The sequence below is a fragment of the Ahaetulla prasina genome, chromosome 8 (genome assembly GCF_028640845.1).
Source record: "Ahaetulla prasina isolate Xishuangbanna chromosome 8, ASM2864084v1, whole genome shotgun sequence".
Classification (NCBI taxonomy): Eukaryota; Metazoa; Chordata; class Lepidosauria; order Squamata; family Colubridae; genus Ahaetulla; species Ahaetulla prasina.
In genome coordinates this window covers 49269260-49290017 of record NC_080546.1, presented here as the reverse complement: position 1 = coordinate 49290017, position 20758 = coordinate 49269260, and the positions used below count along the sequence as shown (strand labels likewise).

At 35.2% G+C, this 20758-nt stretch overlaps 1 protein-coding gene across 11 annotated transcripts in view; it reads right to left on the bottom strand.

Moving 5' to 3' along the window:
• The window catches only part of PCM1 (pericentriolar material 1), a 52272-nt gene that overhangs the window by 10528 nt on the left and 20986 nt on the right, over positions 1-20758 (bottom strand). For 7 of the 11 annotated variants that reach the window (XM_058192587.1, XM_058192592.1, XM_058192583.1 and 4 more), the window contains 15 exons: positions 19624-19772; positions 19035-19164; positions 18550-18663; positions 17764-17954; positions 16557-16751; positions 15047-15269; positions 14314-14459; positions 11727-11917; positions 10528-10696; positions 9135-9493; positions 7698-7865; positions 4492-4548; positions 1581-1753; positions 1365-1493; positions 221-341 (listed from right to left, as the gene is read on the bottom strand). In XM_058192587.1, coding sequence (XP_058048570.1) covers positions 221-341; positions 1365-1493; positions 1581-1753; positions 4492-4548; positions 7698-7865; positions 9135-9493; positions 10528-10696; positions 11727-11917; positions 14314-14459; positions 15047-15269; positions 16557-16751; positions 17764-17954; positions 18550-18663; positions 19035-19164; positions 19624-19772 — 2515 coding nt within the window. The remainder of the gene's footprint in view (positions 1-220; positions 342-1364; positions 1494-1580; positions 1754-4491; positions 4549-7697; positions 7866-9134; positions 9494-10527; positions 10697-11726; positions 11918-14313; positions 14460-15046; positions 15270-16556; positions 16752-17763; positions 17955-18549; positions 18664-19034; positions 19165-19623; positions 19773-20758) is intronic. The other 4 variants (XM_058192586.1, XM_058192593.1, XM_058192594.1 and 1 more) reach the window with 2 other exon arrangements.

Below are 20758 nucleotides of genomic sequence, written 5' to 3'. Positions count from 1 at the left end.
AAAGTCACAATCATGTGAGGTCATAGCTTAATGATCTGTACAGTCCTTACCTATCAATAGTACCAGCAACAGAAATTGCTGAAACCACTATCATGTGACATTGCACTTTGTGCTACATCACCTAGCGATGGAAATTCTGATCCCAGTTACAATTAATTGAGGACTAACTGCAGTCCAATGTCAATGAATTGCAAACCGCAATTCTCAGGTTGGTGCTTACCAAGATCATCAGTAGCAAATGGTTCAAAATTTGAAGATGTAGATCTAGTACTGCCATTGTCTCTATCATTTTGTTCAGATTCTCTGCAAGCACCTTGGTCAAAATTCTTTGCAAATGTCTCCTTAAAAAAGACATAACACAAAAATTTGGCAATGCTTTTCCATAATCAATCACCTTTTTGCAATTTTATACGTTACCATTCCAGAATTTTAAGTAAGATTATTTTAAAACGGACTACTCAAAGTTGATTCCCTGCAGGTATACCGACATTAGCTAGGAATTATAGACATTGAAGTGAAATGCATGTACAGTGATTGGGGAAGATAGTAAATGTATTCAATAAGATCAAGCCTCCAATCACTTGCATAAACTGAACGCATATATGTGCGTTTGTGTGTGAGAGAAAGGGAGGGAGATATGGCTAGAAAAAGAAAAGCAGTACACCCCCTCCTATCAAAAAACAGCTAGTAAAGAATATAACTCAGGGGTGTCAAACTCAAGGCCCACGGGCTGGATCCTGCCTCTGCATCCCAGCATCCATCCAGTATTCATCTGGCTAGCATCCTTGGAGCAGACGGCAAACAGCCTGGTCAGCTTCAGCACCTTATCGCAGCCCCAGTATATGGCTCATCAGGGCTTTACTCCATTGCGCCCACCACCGGTCAGCTGAGCTGAGCTGCTGAGCAATGCTGGAGCCTTCACTGCCGAGCAGCTGATTGGCGGTTGGATCGGCCTCCTGGAATACCACCAATCAGCTGTTCTACGCAGCGGGGATTGTCGCTGCTGCTGCCAATCACTACCACCGCTGTTCTGGGAGGGCAATCCAACCACTGATCAGCTGCTCGGCAGCGACGGCCCCAGTGTTCCCCGGCAGCAGCAGTGACAGGCAGCAATGGCAGCGCCACCACACCAACCCCCTCCCTCCACCGCAATATTCGCTCTATAAGACGCACAAACATTCCACTTACTTTTTTTGGGGGGGGGGGTGTCTTATAGTGCAAAAAATACAGTAACTCAGTAAAGTGGACAATTTAAATTTAATTGTTCAATGAGTTTTATGCTAAAAACTAAAACAAAAAATACACCTTTATTAAGTAAAAAATTAAACTTGATCTTAAAATATCCCAAGGTTTACATAACTTACATCATCAGTGGTTGCAAGGCTTTCACTGGGAGTAAGCTCTGAATTTGATCCTATCCAGGCATTTGAGTTCAGTTGCTTTGGACATTCTCCTCTCATATTATCTTCAGATGCATGTCTGGTCACTATGTCCTATGTAAAGCAATAGTTTTTGGCAGAAATTTATTTTTTAGAATTTTTTTTTTAAAGACCAACCTCAAATCACAATTTTCCAAGTACCTGTAAAGCATACAGTGCTCTTTGCCTCAAATAATCTGTATTTAGCATCTGGAGTTCATGGAAAAGTTCAATTAGAAAATGAGGGCGAGATTCATTTTGAGATATCAAAGTAGCTACTTCAGAATAAATGGTGTCTCGTAAAGCTTCAAACATAGAAAGGTCACTGCCTGTTTCTGCAGAAAGATAAAGACATAAATAACTCATTATGTTATTTTAATATTAATTTTATATTAGAACAAAAGTTTTGAGGAGAATATATATAGTGCCAGCCTTCCAGAAAACCCACTCCCCAAGTAAAAACTCCAAAGCAGGCATGTTTCAAAGTTCTTTTACTAGGATAGGTAAACTAGGATAGGAACATCTGGGAAAATCCGAATATGAAGAGATCCGCGTTTTCCCTCAGTAAATCAAAACTTCAAACCCAACCCCTAATTCCTCTGCCAATCACATGCTCCAATCGCCAACTGTCCCATCTCAATACATCACTCCGACCCCTCCTTCTCCAGCTGCAGGACCGACCTTGACTGGCAAGAAGAATGTTATTGTGTCTAATGGGCCCCTCTACTAACTCCCTCCCCCCTCCTACTTTCCCACACATGAGAAAGTGGCAGTTGGGAAGCTTCCGGTCTAGTATGGCTTCCAAAGCTGACATACAGCACAGCTGTGGTATGGTCACACCTTCTAGGAAGAAGGCAAATTCTTCAGCTTGAAAGGAAATGAGATATTCCTGTTCAGTGGTTAATTCTTTTCAGGATAGTATCCTAGAGTTAGTTCCCTGATTTTGGTGAGGCAGTTGCTAAAAATAAGAAAAGTCCTTACATGTGAAGAGAATAAAGAGCATGCCAAATATGATCCAAGTTATTTTGTACTTAATTTACATTTCTAAAATAAATCAATTTCCTCACATCTCTGCTGAACTAAAATTTCCAGAAAAAGTCACACCATAGACCCCAACACATGATTAACCACAATTAGATACATTCTCCCAGTCACTTGTGAATCTTATTTTAAACACAGTAAGAATTCCCCAATTTAATACTGAAATCCCAACTTCATGCAGATATTTATGCCTAATATATCACATTATCAAAGAGTGGATTTGTGATAAGGAATGACATTGAGCTCAGGATCAATGTTCTGAACTCCAAATAATGCTTCAAATTTATTTACAAATGATTCAAACATTTTCCCCCATATCCTACTATCAAGTCACTTTTATTTATTATGTATAAAAGTGTGGATTTCTAAAATGATAGCATAGTCATAAATTATTATATACATTACCTATCACCTGTAAACTATATCAGAATGCCAAATCATTCCTGACGTTTATGGACCTAATCAGTTACTTTACTTCATCTCTGTGTCATGGCTCTGAAGAAGTAGGCACCTATATTTTATGCTATAATTTTTTATTCAAGATCTCAAATTGTCAGGATCTAAATTGTTGATTTTATCTGTCCTTGAATTCTGATTAGTTCAATTTTACAGACATCCAATGATGAATTTTGGCAACTACAATTCTTTTAAACATTAATTCATTCAAGTCCTTCATTTTTAAATAATACAAGTCTTAACTCTATTCCACTTGACCCACAAGCTATATTTTCTTGCAGCTAAGACTTACTGTGTTTCCCCAAAAATAAGACCCAGTCTTATTTTGGAGGGGGGGGAATAAGCACTCGGGCTTATTTTCAGGGATGTCTTATTTTTTTGACATGCAGGAGGCTGCGAGTGCGGAGGCCGAGGGAGTGGGAGTGCAGCTACTGCTGGCCCCCTCTCCATCCCATTGTCTGCTTGCCAGCAGCCACAACAGGCCAAGCTCTCAGCACAACCTAGCCTCCACCTGCCCTACCTGCTGCTGGAAGGTGTGGCAGGTGCAGAGCTGGCACAGGCGACCAGGGACAGCCATAGGTCTAGCTCGTACAGCTGGCATGAGAGCTGCAGCACCCAGGGCCAGAGCACGCCTCTGCAGCACTGAGTAGGCGTGCAGCCCAGTACTCAGCAGCCCAAATACTTGACAATGCAGGTTGCTGCCTATGGGGCACATTTCGCCCAGAGGGAGACCATGCTCTGGGCAAAACGTGCATAGCACAGCCAGGCAAAGGCAGAGGCGATCTCAATGCGCCGCCCATTTTCCAGGTTACCAGTAGAAACAACACACAGCCTCTCCCAGTAAAGATAATTGCATACAATGCTGTCCCTTTCGAGCTATCAATTCTGTGTGTGGCAGAGAGAGGGAAGTTGAGGGAGAGAGATGGAGGGAGGCAGGGAGAGGGGATGGGGAGGAAGAGAGGGAGAGGGAGAACAGTGGAGGGGAACCGGGTTAGGGTACCAAGCCTCCCCTGCCCAGAAGCAACATGCAGCCTCTCCCAGTAACGAGAATTGCAGGCATTTGCCAGCAGACACATCACTGAAACTACATATTAAGAACTGTAGCTATGTTGCATAATGTTTGGATTTTCAGATGGTCACATAATTAGACAGTCTTAAGGTACGAATAGTTTATTATAATAAACTATCATTATTTACTATAGCTTATATTTTTTGGAAGTTAGTAGCTACTCATGATTGATGAATCGCAGTTCAAGAAAAATAGAAAAAATGGTTACATTCTGGCTATCTCAAGAAATAGCTACATATGCCAGATTTACTGGCATTTCTAATATAAATGATACTACTTATATCCTGCCATTAAAAACCTTTCATATCTGCAGTATTGGCCTCATGATCTTTTAGTAATAATACCCATTCAACTGAGCAAGTAGATAAAAAAATTTCAATGATATGTAGGAGCCATCTGAAGTAATGAAAGGCATATTCAGCAATTAAATTAGCAAATAAAAAACAAAAAAAAAAGTTTAAAAAATGAAGGCAAATAAGTTTAGAAGCTAAGCAGCTAGTGCATTACCTGGCGCTTGTATGCATGCATTTCTGTTAGACTGCTGCAGTATTCTCCTAGCATGTGCTGCAGGAAAGGTGCGGGTGGGAAGGACAGACAATGATAAACACAAAATGTGTATCAGAAATAAAGGCAAGGCCTAATGAAATAATGGGAGAATGTCTACTTAGTAATAGAAATTATTTTTTAAAACTTTCCTTGGTAACTTTTTCATTCTAGGAAAGGGGGAAAAGTATCAGATTCAAAAAACATTTTTGAAAAATACATGACTTTGCAATGATGCCCATACACAATTCTAGTTGAAAAAAAATTGTTGTCAAATAAAGTAAAAATAAATACATTGTATTTAAATGTAATTTCAACATTAAAATTATCTCCCATAATTTCAAAGAGCCAAAAAGAAGAAGAAACAGATAAACATTTCTTCCTTATTGGTAAAAAGAAAAATTGGTCCTAAACCATAGTTTATATTATGGCTATAAGCCAGTCTCTAGCCTCCTGGGTCACACACTTGTTTCTCTCCTCTTCCATGGTAGCTATAAAATTGCATGCTTTTGCTTTGGATTTACAAGTTTTTAATGAATTATGCAAGCTATAAACTACAGTACAGATAGAAACCATTTGGTAGGGATAGTGCCTTCATAAATGATACCTTACTGTCATTAGAATTAAGACGTGTCTCTGGTTCAGACAAATCCTGAATAACATAGGAAGTTAATCTAATCTAAATATGTGGCTGGATAAAAAAGAATGCATTTGATTAAAAAAACCAACTGTAAAGCTACAAAATGATCTAAGGTTTTCCAGTGCTGCAAGAGATTCTACTGTTTCTATTACTTCATAAATTAGGTGAGAAAAGTCAATAAGGAAAGGAATAGTCTAGTAACTAATCTACTTTGCAATTAATGGGACAAAAGATTCAAAAACGTATACAGTGGTACCTTGCTACTCAACTGCTTTGAAACTCATTGAATTTGGTACTCAAAGCAATTTGACATGAAAATTTTGTCCTGGTATTCATTGTTTGTTTGGTATTCAACACATAAGCTAGAACATATTGGTGTTGGCTGCCTTGTAACTCACTGTATTATTCCTTATGGGAAAATTTTGTTCATCACATCTCTTGGAACCAATTAACAATGAGGTATCACTGTATTGCTTGAAGAAGAGAACTGATAGCCACTTGAAGAGCTGTCTCAGGAAAGAGGATACAGATCCATTATTCCCAAGGTAAGACAAGAATGAATGGGTGGAAACTTTATAAAGAAAGATCCAATTTTTTATTGAAGTAAGAAAAGATTTCCTGATGGTAGGAATTATTAAGCAGTGGAACACTGCCCTCTAGAGCTCTGAGTGTTCCATCACTGGAGTTTTCAAGCCATTTTCCTAGGTAGGTTTGAGTTATTTCTCTGGAACTGAGAAAGAGATAATGCAGTGGAAATCTTGATTCTATCATAATTCTGTAATTATGTATCTGTAAATTTCATTCCATTCTATTACAAACAGATTTTAGTATGTTTTTCCCTAACTGAAGAATATATTTTCCTAAAGCATCAAATTAGGCACTAAGCCAATTTCTGTGACCTGTTCAAGCTCCATGGCAAAATCAGCCACATTTTCTTTGGATGCAAATAATGCAGCAACTGAAGTAAATCAAAAACAAAAGCAATGGGCTCTGAGATATGTGACCAAAGAAATAAGAGCTGGGCTCGCTATTATAATGTTAAACTATGGTTTTGTTGTAGGGTTATACAACTTCAGACCCCAGAGGTGCATGCAGTTCCTCAAATCCCTTAGAGCCCTTACCAATAAATCTATTTTTTAAAAATAAATAGTAAAAAGCATATTAACTAAATTTAATTAATTTAACTTGAATGAAATTTGAATTAAAGCCAAATCAAACACATCTAAATTTTGTCCAAGCCACAGATACCTTTTGAGAGTGTGTGACTAAAAATGTAGGCACTATTCTGAACACTCCCAGTTTATTGTTAAGTCTGAATATGCCCACTCACACATTATGTATGTATTGTATACCAAATATATTTAGAACTACAACTAAGAAATAGGAGTTTTGCTCTTCAAAATGAAGCTATAGAGAGAGAAAATGTGGCCTTCTTTTATTGGGGTTGAGTCCCAGTTAAGAACAAAACACTAAAGAACCTTATTGACTGTGTCCATCTAATCCTTGAAAATACTTCATAACAGATTAGAAGAAGCTGCTAAATGTTCAATGAGAGGAGTGATCTCTGGAAAATGAGCAAAATCATTATCCAAGTCCTTCTGCCTGATTTTGAGATGTCCCCTTCAGGACAGGCTAGTCCAGTGCTTCTCAAATAGTGGGGCGCGCCCCCCAGGGGGGGCGCGAGGCTCCGTAAAGGGGTGCGCGTTTGACCTCGGCAAACACTGTCATAACAAGCTAAGCCCCGTGTTTATGTCTCTGTATCCAATCAGAGAACAACGGGGGGCGCGAAAAATGTTTTCTTCTTCCTAGGGGGGCATGACAGAAAATAATTGAGAAGCACTGGCTAGTCTATTCATCAAAATCTCCCAATTCTTAATGAAGTATTTTTACATGAGAAGAAATTAGGTCTGTCAGTCCCATTACACATTCTTAACTGCAAATATAACAAAGAAACATATACGCACATGCATGCATATTGGATATTAAAAATGCACTTTTTCAAATATGTCTGTGTATGTATGCATACATACATACTTGAACAGTGTACCTTTTCATTCTGTGTGTGTGTAGTGAAAAAGTACGCTGTTGTACAATTATTAATCAGGAATAATTTGATTTTGGAAACTTATTGCTAACTATTTACTTGCTTTAAACATTTATTAAAACAAATTGGTAAATATATTTATTAGATTATTAATATAATAATAATATAATCCATTTGCAAATTATTTAAGCTGAAAGTTTTAATTTTCAATATGCTTACTTGAATCCATTTGTTATTATATTTAAAAGGATCTTAATAGAATTGAAATGAATTTAGGACTGAAATAAAGAATTTGATCCATATTTTCACAACAGTACTTTTTATCTTATATACTCTGTACTATGTTGAATATTCTGCTGAACAGTTAGCAGTTATGTGTGTTATGTAACAAAACGTTTAAAATCCAATTCCTTTTATGCAGACATGAAGAACATATGGATCGATTTATTTCAGAAGTATATCATTTAAATATTTTGAAATAAGTACCTGAAGACATTTCTGATGACCTACTATATTTAATTATTTTCTCCAATTGTTCCCGATTCTTTTTACTGAACACTTTTGCTTGAACAAGTTCTTCTTTCCGAGTTGAAGGTCGGCCACTGTTGCTCTTGTAAGGCTCACATGTACTAGAAACACTGGCACTTTCAAAACCTTTAAATAAATAGATTTTAGTTTTACAACTTATTCTAATTCTCCAAAGCTGTAATATTTTAAAATGTCAATCACAATTCAATCTATTAAGCAAAATAGCTTAATACAGTCTACATAAATTTAATCAATCAATTTAAACAAAAATGGTTTGGTTTGGATTAAATTAATAAATGTTGATTTGAGTCAAATACCAGAAACCATACAAACTAATTAAATCAACATGTTACAAGACAATATTATTTCTAAAAGTTAGGCACTAAAAAAGAAATCTATAAGCATTGGCTACACATTTTTTACAATGGAAAAGTTCAGTGGGTGAAAAGCCATTCATTCATAGGGGCTTGTCCCATAATCTTCATACTATGTTGTCACAAAGTGTATTAATAAGTATCATTTATATATGAATATTATTTTGAATAATATAGCAAAAATGTTATTTATTAGCATTAGCAGCAAAAAAAAAAATTAGACTTCAATGTTGGAAAATATAATCCTAGTTTTTATCATCATAGACCACTCTGCATTTAATTTGTTCACTAATTCCATAAATCCCAAGAAATCTTGACAGGCACACTTCAAATTAGTTGGCCATAAAAATCTCAATATTATTGTAGGAAAATGATATTAAACAATTGGTCTAATGTCTGCTTCTTTTCTTTGTGATTATTTCCAATAACAATCAATGTCTACCTCTTAAACTGGAACAATGTCATAAAGCAAAAAAGTAATGTCTTGTGCATAATCATCAAAATCTCTATAAATCTTGGGCAACGACCATGTGAAACATATACTTAAACTTAATGACATCAAATTTCACAAAGAAGCAAATACCTTGTCACAGAGAAATAGTTTTGGCAAACAGCCAATTACCTCTCTTCAGACATGTCCAAAACGAAAGAAAACTTTATTTTGGGCAAGCATAATATTTTGCAAATGGATGTAAAATATATATTCTTGATTATTTAATTGAGTTAAGAGAGCAAGCAGATTTGCTCCACGTGCCATGGAGATTTGCTCCACGAGAGATTACAGGAGAAGCTTCCATCTAAGAGAAGACTATGAAAATACTGGTTCAGTTACACTGGGAATTGCCACAGGACCTGCACATAGGGAAAATAATTATAAAGTTTTACACTGATGCAGCCTATTTTAAGAGTTTTGTGGACTCAATTTTCTTGAGGTTTTCTCACCTCAAGAAAAAAAAAATGCAAATATAGAGAGCAACCCAAGCACAAAACAAGCCCAAGTTTATATATACAGTTGTCATACCATTAGCTCTAGGTCGTTTTTTAAACTGGGAACTACTCCTCCTCTTATTCTTGGACTTTGGTGTTTTGTCTTTTGAAGCCAGACTGGCCTGTGCAGATGCTTTCCTAGGTTTAAATGTTTTTGTCACAGTAGTTGGATCCACCGGATCAGGCATGCTACTAAAGCTTTCCAGAGATTCTTCATCAAATTCCCTTTGTCTGCTCCTGTCAGGTTGATTTTTGTGATTACTACATGCTGCATTTTGCACTGGGACTGCAAATCCAGTCCTGAGAAATGGCTGTTTTTCTTTTCCTCCTTCCTGATACTCATTTAACCAAGCTGATCTATTTTCCATCTCTTCTTCAGGCTGTCTCTGACTTCTTAACAAAGAAAGAAACATTCAGAATATATTTCAATCACAGTAGTAAAGCTGAACGTTTTCCAAGAAAAGTTAATAAGAAAAATAAAAATGTAATTTAGCACAGCTCCATTGCTACTTTACACAAATCTCTAGCACATCAGTTCACCAGCCTTTTTTACAATGGTTCATCATTAAATACAATCAGTGTTAACAGCTTTCAGCACATAACCTTGCAAATACAAATATTGGGTTCCAAAAAAGAGGTTGTATGTGTCTTCAAATACTAAGGTATAGTAAAAGATTATAGGTTCCTGTCCCCACATTGTTCTATTTGAATCACTGATATTTTCAAAAACTCTCTATCGCCTAGCAATTAAATTGATATTCAGAGTAATATGGTACTTGCAGCAAGAGAAACCAAAACTAAAAGTATTCCATAATTTATTTTTTCAAATAGTTTGGAATTAAAACCAACAATGTTCTAACTTTTGTCTTTATGCATTAACCAGCTGGGTGACTTTGAGTCAGTTACTCTTTCAGCCCAACTTACATCATAGGGTTTTTGGTGTGGAGAAATAGGAGGAAGGTGTTTTGTATATGATCACCACCTTATTTGTAAAAGTAATAAAAGTAGGTAAGTAGTAATAAATAAAATTCCAACTTTATTATCAACCTCTATCATAATGGAAACCAAGCTATTCAGTGCTCGGTGTTTTCTACCAAGGAAGGTTTTTTGGATACAAAGCATTATTCTGTCCTTATTTTTTTTAAAAAAAGTAAAATATGAATCATCCTATTAGTAGATCAATTGCTGCTAAACCCAAATGGAATCAGACTGATACTCAGTACCTTTGAGTAAAGGTAATTCCTCATTTCAACAAATAATGCAACTTAAATATATAATTTGTAAGTACTTCTTTCACTATGAACCTTACTGTGTTTAAGAGAAAAGAATACCAAAATACAAACAAAACAGAATACCAAGTGTGAATTATAATGCAATGCTGCTTGCTAAGCACTAGAAACAGATACCTCATATTAGGTCTCAGATACCTTTGGTTCTCTGCTCCAGAGGTAGAATTACTTTCAAATGGCTTTGGAAATGCCATATAGTCAGCTTTTCCAGTACTGTTATGGTTTAAGGTTGGCTGATATTCACTGTTTTGAGCATTACAATTATGTGGAAAGTCCCCAGATGGGAACATCTGGCCAAGATTGATGCCTATAAAAATAAATGAGATCAGAAATAGATTATATACATAATTCAAGTATTTTTTTATCACTAGAACACAGGAAAAGTAAATGCTAACATATTATTGGTTTTTCAAATTAAGTTGCTATTTTTCTTCAGGATATTCAAAATAGTTCAGATAAAATTATTCCATTTATAACCAAGCTATGTTAATCCCCTGGCTATAAGATTGATTTGAATCTTCGTATATGAGATTTGTACTATAATTTATTCTTTTACAAGGAAAAAAATAAACTTGAAATCAATTGAGAATAAGAATTCTTATTCTCAAGACCTAGTTATTACATTTTTTTACTTAAACTATTTTCTAACTAATGCATTTGAAGAACAAATAGCAAAATCAATTTGCACATTAAGTGCTATTTCCTCTGGCTGTAAATAAGCTTTATGTTCAATGGAGAATGTTCCCTTACATATGAACAAATGCTTCAGGGATCATATTTCACTTTTAGTTGATTCTAGGGTGCTGTAGAAAAGTTCAGTCTTAATCCTTTATTCTGTTATATAAAATGTACTAACATCTGAATCCAAAGAATAACAGCTTCAGTTTTGTTTAGAAAACTGAATGGTTCAAATAAACATTAAAAAAATATTATCAATTAAATTCCTTTTAGTTTTTAACAATTTCTCTTCCTTCTCGATTACTGTAAGGCAAACAAACATGTATTCTCTTGTTCTTAATCTTTGTAAATATTAATGCTTCTGAATAACAGTACATTATTTTTTAATCTTAATAGTTCTGAAAGAAAATATTTAGACGGAAGCAATAATTTAAAACCACAAACTAAAATGGCATATACTTTCTTTTGCTATTAAAGAGGCAATTCAAGCATGTTTTACACAACATTAACACATTTAATTAGTTAGAAGATATTTAAGAAAACCAAGAACAATTTGCTTTGAAGAAAGAACGATGTGAAACTAGGCAGTGCTTTCTGGCTGTTTGTTTGCAGCAAGAAAATCAGTATCATTGCTATTCCTAAATTTTGAAAATGCCTACCTGGTGGGAAAGAAGAGAAATTTGTGAATCCAGGCATATTGAATAAGTTCATTGCTTGCGAAGGGAAACTAAAGGGACAAAACACAGTTGGTGAGGGATGTGGTGGTGCCCTGTTGTCTTTCTCCTCTTTAGGTATTCTGGCCTGCTGCTTCTCTTGCTGACGCATAAGATTATTTAACATTTGCTTCAACCTGTAATTAATTATAAATAATTATTTATGAACAGAGAATAATATAAGGTTGGGGCAAAATATTAGTTTTAGGGAAAGTAATTAAATTACATTTAATTATTGAACATAGCCAGAATTGTGCAAACCTGGGTTGGCAAACACTAGTAAACAAAAGAAAAGCAAATAACAAAAAGCAGTTTGCCATAAACAACTATAAGAAAGAACAAAACCAAGGTGTTCCACATATTTAACATGTGACTTAACCTCTATATGTATATCTTTTAAAAACTAAATAAGGCTTTATAATAATTTCATTGTTGCTATAGTCCAAGATCCTTAACCTCAGTATTTTAATAGTAGTTTATTAATTGATTACAAGCTTATCAACCTTACCTTATCAAAAATACAATACAGAATCTAATTATAGATAAAATAAAATACATACGTAGTAAATATAAAAAATCAGCATTTAGATAAATATATCTTCCTTACAGAATACCCTGTCTGGTGATTTGAACTCGTATAGGGTAGACAGGTATTCACTTACCATTTTTTCCCCTATTTTAACTTGTGTTCCTAATCTGTTTTTTGTGGTGCTGTTTTTGACAGATTGGATTGTTTTATAATTAAATTTATATATTTATAATTAAATAATTTATATAATCTTTTAGCACCCTTACCAAGTTTCTTTTAAAATGATTTATCCACAAACCTACGTCGGCAATTCCCTATTTACTATTTATTCCCAAACAGTAAAAATTCACTTGTTCACAAGGTTGTCCCTTTATCTGCCAGTCATATTTCATACTTTTTGCTAAATACCATTACTTTAAATTTGGTTTTATTGATGTTTAAAAAATTAAGAACACAGAAAAATTAAGAACACAGAAGCTTTCACAACAGTCAAGGACCGTTTAATACTGTGTCATTAGAAACAATGTCATATATAAAAGGATATTAATAAATTTATCATGGATCTTCGGCATACAAGTGCCTGAAAACTATAGGAATTCCAGAATATCAGAGACATATAGTGAAAAAGCATTGGGGCTAGAATATAAACCTGTGTAACATTATTATGGATAGATATGCTTAGAGAACCATTTCCCCCTGCCCCCATATACACTTTCAAATGGGTATTTGAGTAGACGGTCTTAACCATGAATAAGAGTCTGGATTCCATATTTAAGTTGGCCAACTTCTTCCACAAAATGTTTCTCTTTATAAAATCTAAAGGCATAGAGAGAGATCTATAAAGGCAGTAAACAGTTTCTTGCCATGAGCTGTTTTGTTATGAGACAGTGCAAAATGAAACAATTGTCTATAGTGGGCACTCTGATCTAAATCCAGCTTGTTCCTCCACTAAAAAAATATCTTTCCATTACCCAATCTTCTACTTTGCTGAAAAGATATTTTGCATGCATTTTAGTCAAAATTTCAATAAGGTTTATCAGTCTATAATTTTGGGGTCACCCTTCTTTATTTATATATGGGAACTATAATACCCACTGACTGGGATGGAAGAACAGACCTGCTAAAAATGGGCCCACCAATTAATATGTGTCTTGAAGACTTCTGGAAGAAAATCTTCTCCAGGAACCTTATGAGATTTCAGAGATTGAATAAGGAATTTGATTTCTGATACTGACACTGGAGGTCAGGGAGGAAGGTTACAAAGTAATTTGCTTAGCTGAAAGACCCTGGTTAGAATTAGTAAACATAAAAACTCTCCTAAACTGAAGCTATAACAGGAATATAGAGTTGAAGTTTATGTTCCTTCAATAAATTGATACAATATACCAAAAGAAAACTGAATTTCTCCCTTTTGCTAAAAACTGCAGATCTGACCATATTTTAGTAGTTCAAGAAAATGTTTTAGAGGTTATCAGCTTCTTTTAATCATGCCTAATTTTTAACATTTTAACATAGTTTTTTATGGCAGGGCATCCCTGGGCTTGGCACATTGCCTTCTTCAGTAACTTACTGGTAAAATAAACAGAATCAAATCAATTTGAACTTATTTCCTGTTAGTTTCTAGTAGGAAGTTCATCTGTTAAAAATTTCCAAGACACAGATCGGCGTATATGAGCAGGATTTTATCTGGACCTTGGATACAGGAAGAAACTGAGTTTCTCGAAGCCTAAGTTGTTCTGAATTCAAAAAGGTGGATATTGCCTTAGTATCCATCTTGGCCCAATTGAGTTTCAAAATTAGTTACTACTATTACTATTGCTAGAATGCAGCTCAGTAAACTATATTTTTGCACTGTTCCCAAAATATTGTACTTTCTTTTTCTGTAGCTTTCACATACAGAAATTTAATGTGACAAGAATTCTCTTAGGTTCCTCAAAAATAACCAAATGCACATAATTATATTGTGTTAGCTGCTATTTCTGAAAAGGGTGTTAAAGTGGATACCTTTGAACATTATTTTGCTGCCAGGTCAGCTGTGCATAGCACTGATTTAATTGATGCATTATAAGGTGTACTTGTGGTGAAGCAACATTACCAGGCATCACACTATATGGGCCAGTAAGCAAGGTCTGCAGTAAACAAGAGAGCATCTGCAAAGAAAAATAATGTTAAGTATTTTTAAAGACTTTTAAAAAGAATGCAGTAGGTCATATCTGTACTGGCCACTGTCATAATTATTTTTCCAGGAGCTGCATCTTAATCCAAAAGTTCTCCAAGACTACATTAAGTCTGATAGAAAATCTCTCAGCTGCTACTGCTCAATGTCTGGATTTGTTTTCAGTTTATTAAATCTTAATAGATTCTAGCTCCTGGTTAAAACTGAGCTAAAAAAATCCAAACAGTTCATAAAATATTGAAACCCTAACCATCCCAAAAATCTTTTGGCATAATTTTCAGAAAGGTTTTTAAATGGATAAAATAAAATACCACAAATATAGCTCTCCAAAGGAGACAAGTGCTATAATACTCATTTACAGATTCCTAGTTTAAGATCTTGTGGAGGAAGACAAGAAACACAACTGGATTAAAAAACAACAACCAATATACATGAGCAGGAATAGATTGGATCTGCACGGAAACGTTTTAGGATTCTTGACCAAAATAAGCCAAATTCACAATCTGAAAAAAATTTACCCATACTGAAGAAAGCTCTTTTAAAAGTATTTTTACAATATACCTGTTGGTCCTGCATTAAAGTCTGACAAACATTGACACTGAACTCAAGATGCTTCTTTAATTGGTTAATTTGCTCTTGCCATTGTTCTTTCTCCTCCACATAAGAAAGTTCAGACATCCATCGATGATTTTCTTGTCGTCGCATGCTGATGTTCTGTTGCTGCCTTGCTTTATCTAGAGGGCGGTAGTTTCCATCTGCTGAAAGAGGACGAGGATTCTTCCAGCTAAGAGTAATGTTACAAAAATGCATTATTATTCTAGAAAATCATCTTCTGGTACAATCAATTCATCAAATAAAAATACAAGAGATTTAAAAATCAATTTGGAAAAAAACTTATTTGCTCTTTCATACTGTTTTATAAGTATGGTATACACATCACATATGTATAATCAGTCCTCCCTTTCTTTCTTAGGGAAGGAACTGCTTATCTCTGGATATATATTGGTAAATATCTTGTTTTCCATGCAAACTGAACTGAAACACCCCAAACTACATTTAATTTATTCTTAGAAGTTACTGAGTTTTAGTAGCTGAAAGATAAATTGATAAAGGAAATACTGAGAAGTCCTTGGTGCGCTCTCAGTTCGGTTGTTTTGCTACTGATGTTTCGTTCCCAAACTAGGTAACATCACCAGTGCTGGAAGGGAGTGGGGCTTGCTTTCAATTTATATTCTAGTAGCTGGTCCTGTCAATATTCATGGGAGTGACTTTGGTGGGTCTTTGGTTGGACTATTTACTGTTAGTTTATTTGGCAGTTCCTTGATTGGATTATTGTTTGCTTCTTGATTATTCTTGATTATTGGTCTAATGTTAATCTTGGTGGTAATCTCTGGTCATCTGGATGTTGATTTCTGGTGAGGTGTTTTGGTCTTTTTGTTCCCTTTTTGGCGTGTTGTCTCTTTCAAGTGGCATATAGTTGTTGTTTATGTCTATATGCCTGTTAATGGCTGATTTGTCAGTGCCAGGCTTGGCATGATCAAAGAAATAACATCCATCTGGAAGACTGTGGTGACACTTACTGTTTTATAGCTAGTTACTTTATGATTACAGGAGATCCTATTATGAGAATAAGGAAGACTTTTAAGTAAAGCAAAGTAGTTTTTGACTTGCGGAAGCTTCCTGGACTACTTAAATGGAACTGATTAATAACTCTGAGATGTAAAGGACTATGATTATTGAACTTTCTGAGGAGTAACACTGGACTGGAATATATTGCTTTTGGACTTGAGTAAGAGCGGGACTTATTAAATTAGGACAAGATGCTTCATTTTGTCCCTCCTTTGGCATCCTTTCTTTAATGATTCTATCCCATTATTTCTTCTATATTAGTGTAACTTTTGTCCCGCAGTAAGTTTTCCCACTGCAAATTGGCCATGGCAAGTTGTCCAGTGGTGAATTGGCCGTGATAAGTTGTTGTAGACCCCCAGGAGCATACATAATGCTCCTGCCTCCTATTTGGGCACAACAACCTGTGAAGTGTATTGGGCTGAAGAACAGACATTCAACTAACCTTTCTTTATCTTCTTTTGCACAATATGAGATCTGATCTACATTATTGGGACACATGGGCATTTCATTGGAACTACATTCTTGTTCCTCTTCTTCCTCTTCTGCTTGAGCCAGCCCATCAGAAAGGTATACTTCTTCATCACCTTCATCTTCATCAAGTGCACACTGTGTAGATCCTCCCCACGTTGCCATTGTCCTAGCATTAGGAATTTTAAAAGTTATGCTACAGTAGAATAAAAGTGAAATTAAGTGAATTATAACGTAACAGTTATTGCTCATATGTTTATACTGAGCTATAAGCCTGACTACCTAACCAGCATTCTGGCCAATCATAATAATAATTAAAACATGATTGAGAGGATGAAAGTTTGGAGACATTTGAATCCTAGCAACTTTCATGAAAAAACAAAGAATCCCCTTATGGCAGCGGTTCTCAACTTGTGGGTTGCGACCCCGTTGGGGGTCGAATGACGATTTGCCAGGGGTCGCCTAAGACCATCGGAAATATGGGAAGTATACTTGCGAGTCGAAGAATCACGCTCCAATGGTTGACTCCACAAGCCAGCTGCAGGCTCTTCAAATCGCTAGCCGAATTCGGCTTCAGGCACGATGAATTAAAAAAGAGAGAAATCTTTGTTCTGATGTCTCCCTCTCAAGCCAGCTGCAATCACTCCCAATCGCTAGCCTAATCTGGCTTCAGGCGCGATAAACTTAATACAGGAGGAATCTCCGCTTTAACGCCTCCGTCCTCAAGGCAATCGCAAGCAGTTCAGATCGCTAGCCAATACGGCTTCAGCCGCGATAAGTTCAAAACGAAAATAATTTTACGGTTGGGGTCGCTACATCGTGGGGAATTGTATTAAAGGGGTCGCAGCACTATAAAGGTTGAGAACCACTGCCTTATGGGGAATATGGGCAGCATAAAAATTTAGTAAGTAAATACAAATAAACATTTTTATATAACTGCTATTGTAGCTACCTACTAGGCAACCATTTTAACTACAGAAGTCATGAAACAGAGCACAAAGTGGAAGCAACAATACCCCAGCCTTGTCAGCAGCTAGGATAAATTGTAAAAAAAAAAAGATCCCCTTCTCCTCAGTTAATGCTTTAATTATAGCTATTTAAATGGATCCTAACCCTTTTTCGGGGAAAATACTCTTTTTACACCAATTTTTTCACACCAGGTGAATAGAATTTAATCTTACTTTTCTGTTCTGCTTTGCTGGGGAGTACACCGAGTCTCTGATCCATTACTTTTAACAGATCCAGGCGCAGCAGGTGAAACATCTGCTAAATTTTGTCTTCTCTGATGCTCAGCCATTAAGGCTTCGAGCTGTTTTCTTCTTTGTCGCAATTCTTCTCTTAAAATCTCATGTTTACGCACTTGAGACCAGGTCTGTTCAAAAATTAATATTTATAGCACACTCATGAGGTTTAAGTCAATGTACGTTAATACAAAATTATATACAAGGATAATTTTTTTTTGTTAGACACACTAAAAACATGTATTTTTTGGAATGCCCTGAGTTAAAGTAGTATAGAGAAAAGATTCCATATCAGACAACTTAAACAGTAATGACATTAAGGAAGAAAAAGAACATAAGAAAGGAAGAAAACCTTTTTTCAACTAATTGAAAAAGAACACAAGAAAAAAACATTCTTTTTTCCAAGTCATAATGTATGCTTGCATTGACAAAAAGATGTAGTAAATATTCAGTCAATCAATGATGTAATCAAAGAGGAAACAAGTTAAAAAATACAAAAAGTTCTTTGTCATTTCTCCTTTAGTTACTTGCAGGCTTTCATGTTTATTATCAAACATTATCAGTCTCTTTAGAACTCTGTATGTTCCATTTTGCTGTTTTGTTTTTTAAAAGTCCACTAAGAGGAGGAGACAAAGAAAACAAGTTCCCCTTTCAGTTACAATGCTGCAATATCAATTTCTCCAAGAGAAAAGTATAGTAGCATTATTAAAGAAGCACACACAGTACCTCACTATCTACTGCTAATTCTTCTGGTTGAACTGGAGACTTGCTCACTGTGCTGATTTCATTACCAGCTGCTGTGGAAGTATTCCCTGCACAATTATCCAGGCTAGATGTCAGCTAAAAAAAGAAATAAATATTAAAATTGCAATCTGAATACTCTAAAAAACTTAAAACCAAAAGAACGATACACAGTTTTTTAAAAAAAATTCATTAACTAAACCGATTCCAGTAGAGTGAATAATATTTGGTGTCTGGATATTAAACCTAACTCTTTAAGGATATCTCTTTTAAGCATCTAATATATCTTTCTTCAATTATTCAAAACTGCATTTGTAAACAGTTTTTTTGCAATCAGAACCAAAACATCTTCCTCCCCCCTTTTAGAAAAATACCAACATTAATCTTCTTGCTAGTGAGTCACAAATAATATTGCCAGTGAGACTCTGTCCTTCCCTCCCTCGTTAGAAATCGAAAGGAACTGTACATACTGGAAGATCTGGGCAAGCCTTCTGCAGGACCTGAATTTTTTCTTGAATATTTATAAGTTTCTTTCTTTCTTCTTGAAGATGTTTAAGTTCTCTCTTTTGTTGCTGAAGTTTAGCTTCATAAAATTTTTCCCTAAAAATGATAAATTTTTTGTTATTATTTTCTGGGTGAAAAAAATATTAAAACATATAACAAAATAGTAGCCTTGTAACTTAAAATGATTTCTCGCCTTTCCCTTACTTCAAATTGATTCATATGAACAGATCTATATAGTTGGATGTCCAATGTGAAAGCCTAATATATTCATTTTAACATTGAAAATTGGTCAACCTCTAAGTTGGATTGTACCTTCCTAGAAGACCATGAAGAGACTAGCCAAGTCCTCCTAAACTTTGTACACTTTCCAGTATGAAAATAAAGATGAAGATCTTTATACTTTCCAGTATGAAGATCAAAGACTCACTTTTCCAGGATGAATCTTTGATCTTTATGCGAGTTTCAATTCTGGCCCCTCAAATGTGTATCTTCCTCAAAGGCACTAATGAATCTGCAGCTTAATTTTAAATCATTCCTTAATGAAAAAGACCATACCTTGCTTTTTCATTCAGTCCAACACTTTTCTGTAATTTGTTTGTACTGTTTCGAATGTTGTTTGGTTGTTGCTGTCCTTTTTCTTCCTCAGCCAGAAAAAATTGTTCCACATTACTCTGTCCTGCTACCTCTGACTCCATCTCATCATCCTAAAAGCAATAGGAATATATTCAGCAACCTTCCCATTTTGAACATTTTATGTCATTTGAATGAGTATACATTGAATGAAATGGATATACATATTTCTAGCAATTCAGGGCAGCTGAGTTTAGTTTTAATGACACCAGTCATGATTAGTGTCATATTAAATTTACTTTAAAAGGGATAAGGAATTTAGGAAAAGAATTGAAGATAGTTGTAAATAAATATCCAAATTACAAACTATCATGAACAGAGGGCAAGAATTCCAGCCATACAATGATAATATGTGTACCACCTATACATCTGTATATACTCAATAATACATTTGGATATTGAGTTGTCAATTTAAATGCCAGTAGACTCAATGAACATACAACGAATACAAACAAATTGAATTTTTCAATTTAGTAGAACTATCACTTAAATGTCATGTATTTCTGTCATTAATTAGTTAGTATATTACATTAGAATGCTATATGAAAGTGAAAATATAACTATAATTTTATATTTAACAGGCCTTCAACATAAGATCCCTTTTCAGTATTTAATCATTTTTAAAAACTTCTAAAACTGAAGCTATTTATTTTATTTATTTATTTATTTATTTATTTGATTTGTATACCGCCCTTCTCCCGAAGGACTCAGGGCGGTTTGCAGCCAATAAAATACATATAAAAGACATATCAAACAAGTTAAGAACAATATAAAAAAATGATTCAATTTATGGCCAATAAAAACTAGAATAAGAATAAAACCCCATTTAAAACTTTAAATATTTAAAAACCCCATTAAAACATTTAAAACCCCATTTAAAACCCCATTTAAAACTGCACATGGGAGCCACGAGGTGCTCCCTCTATCACCCATGCAGCCGCATTCTGGACCAGTTGGAGCTTCCGGGTGCCCTTCAAGGGGAGCCCCATGTAGAGAGTGTTGCAGTAGTCCAGGCGGGATGTAACGAGAGCATGAGTGACTGTGCAAAGGGAAGCCCGGT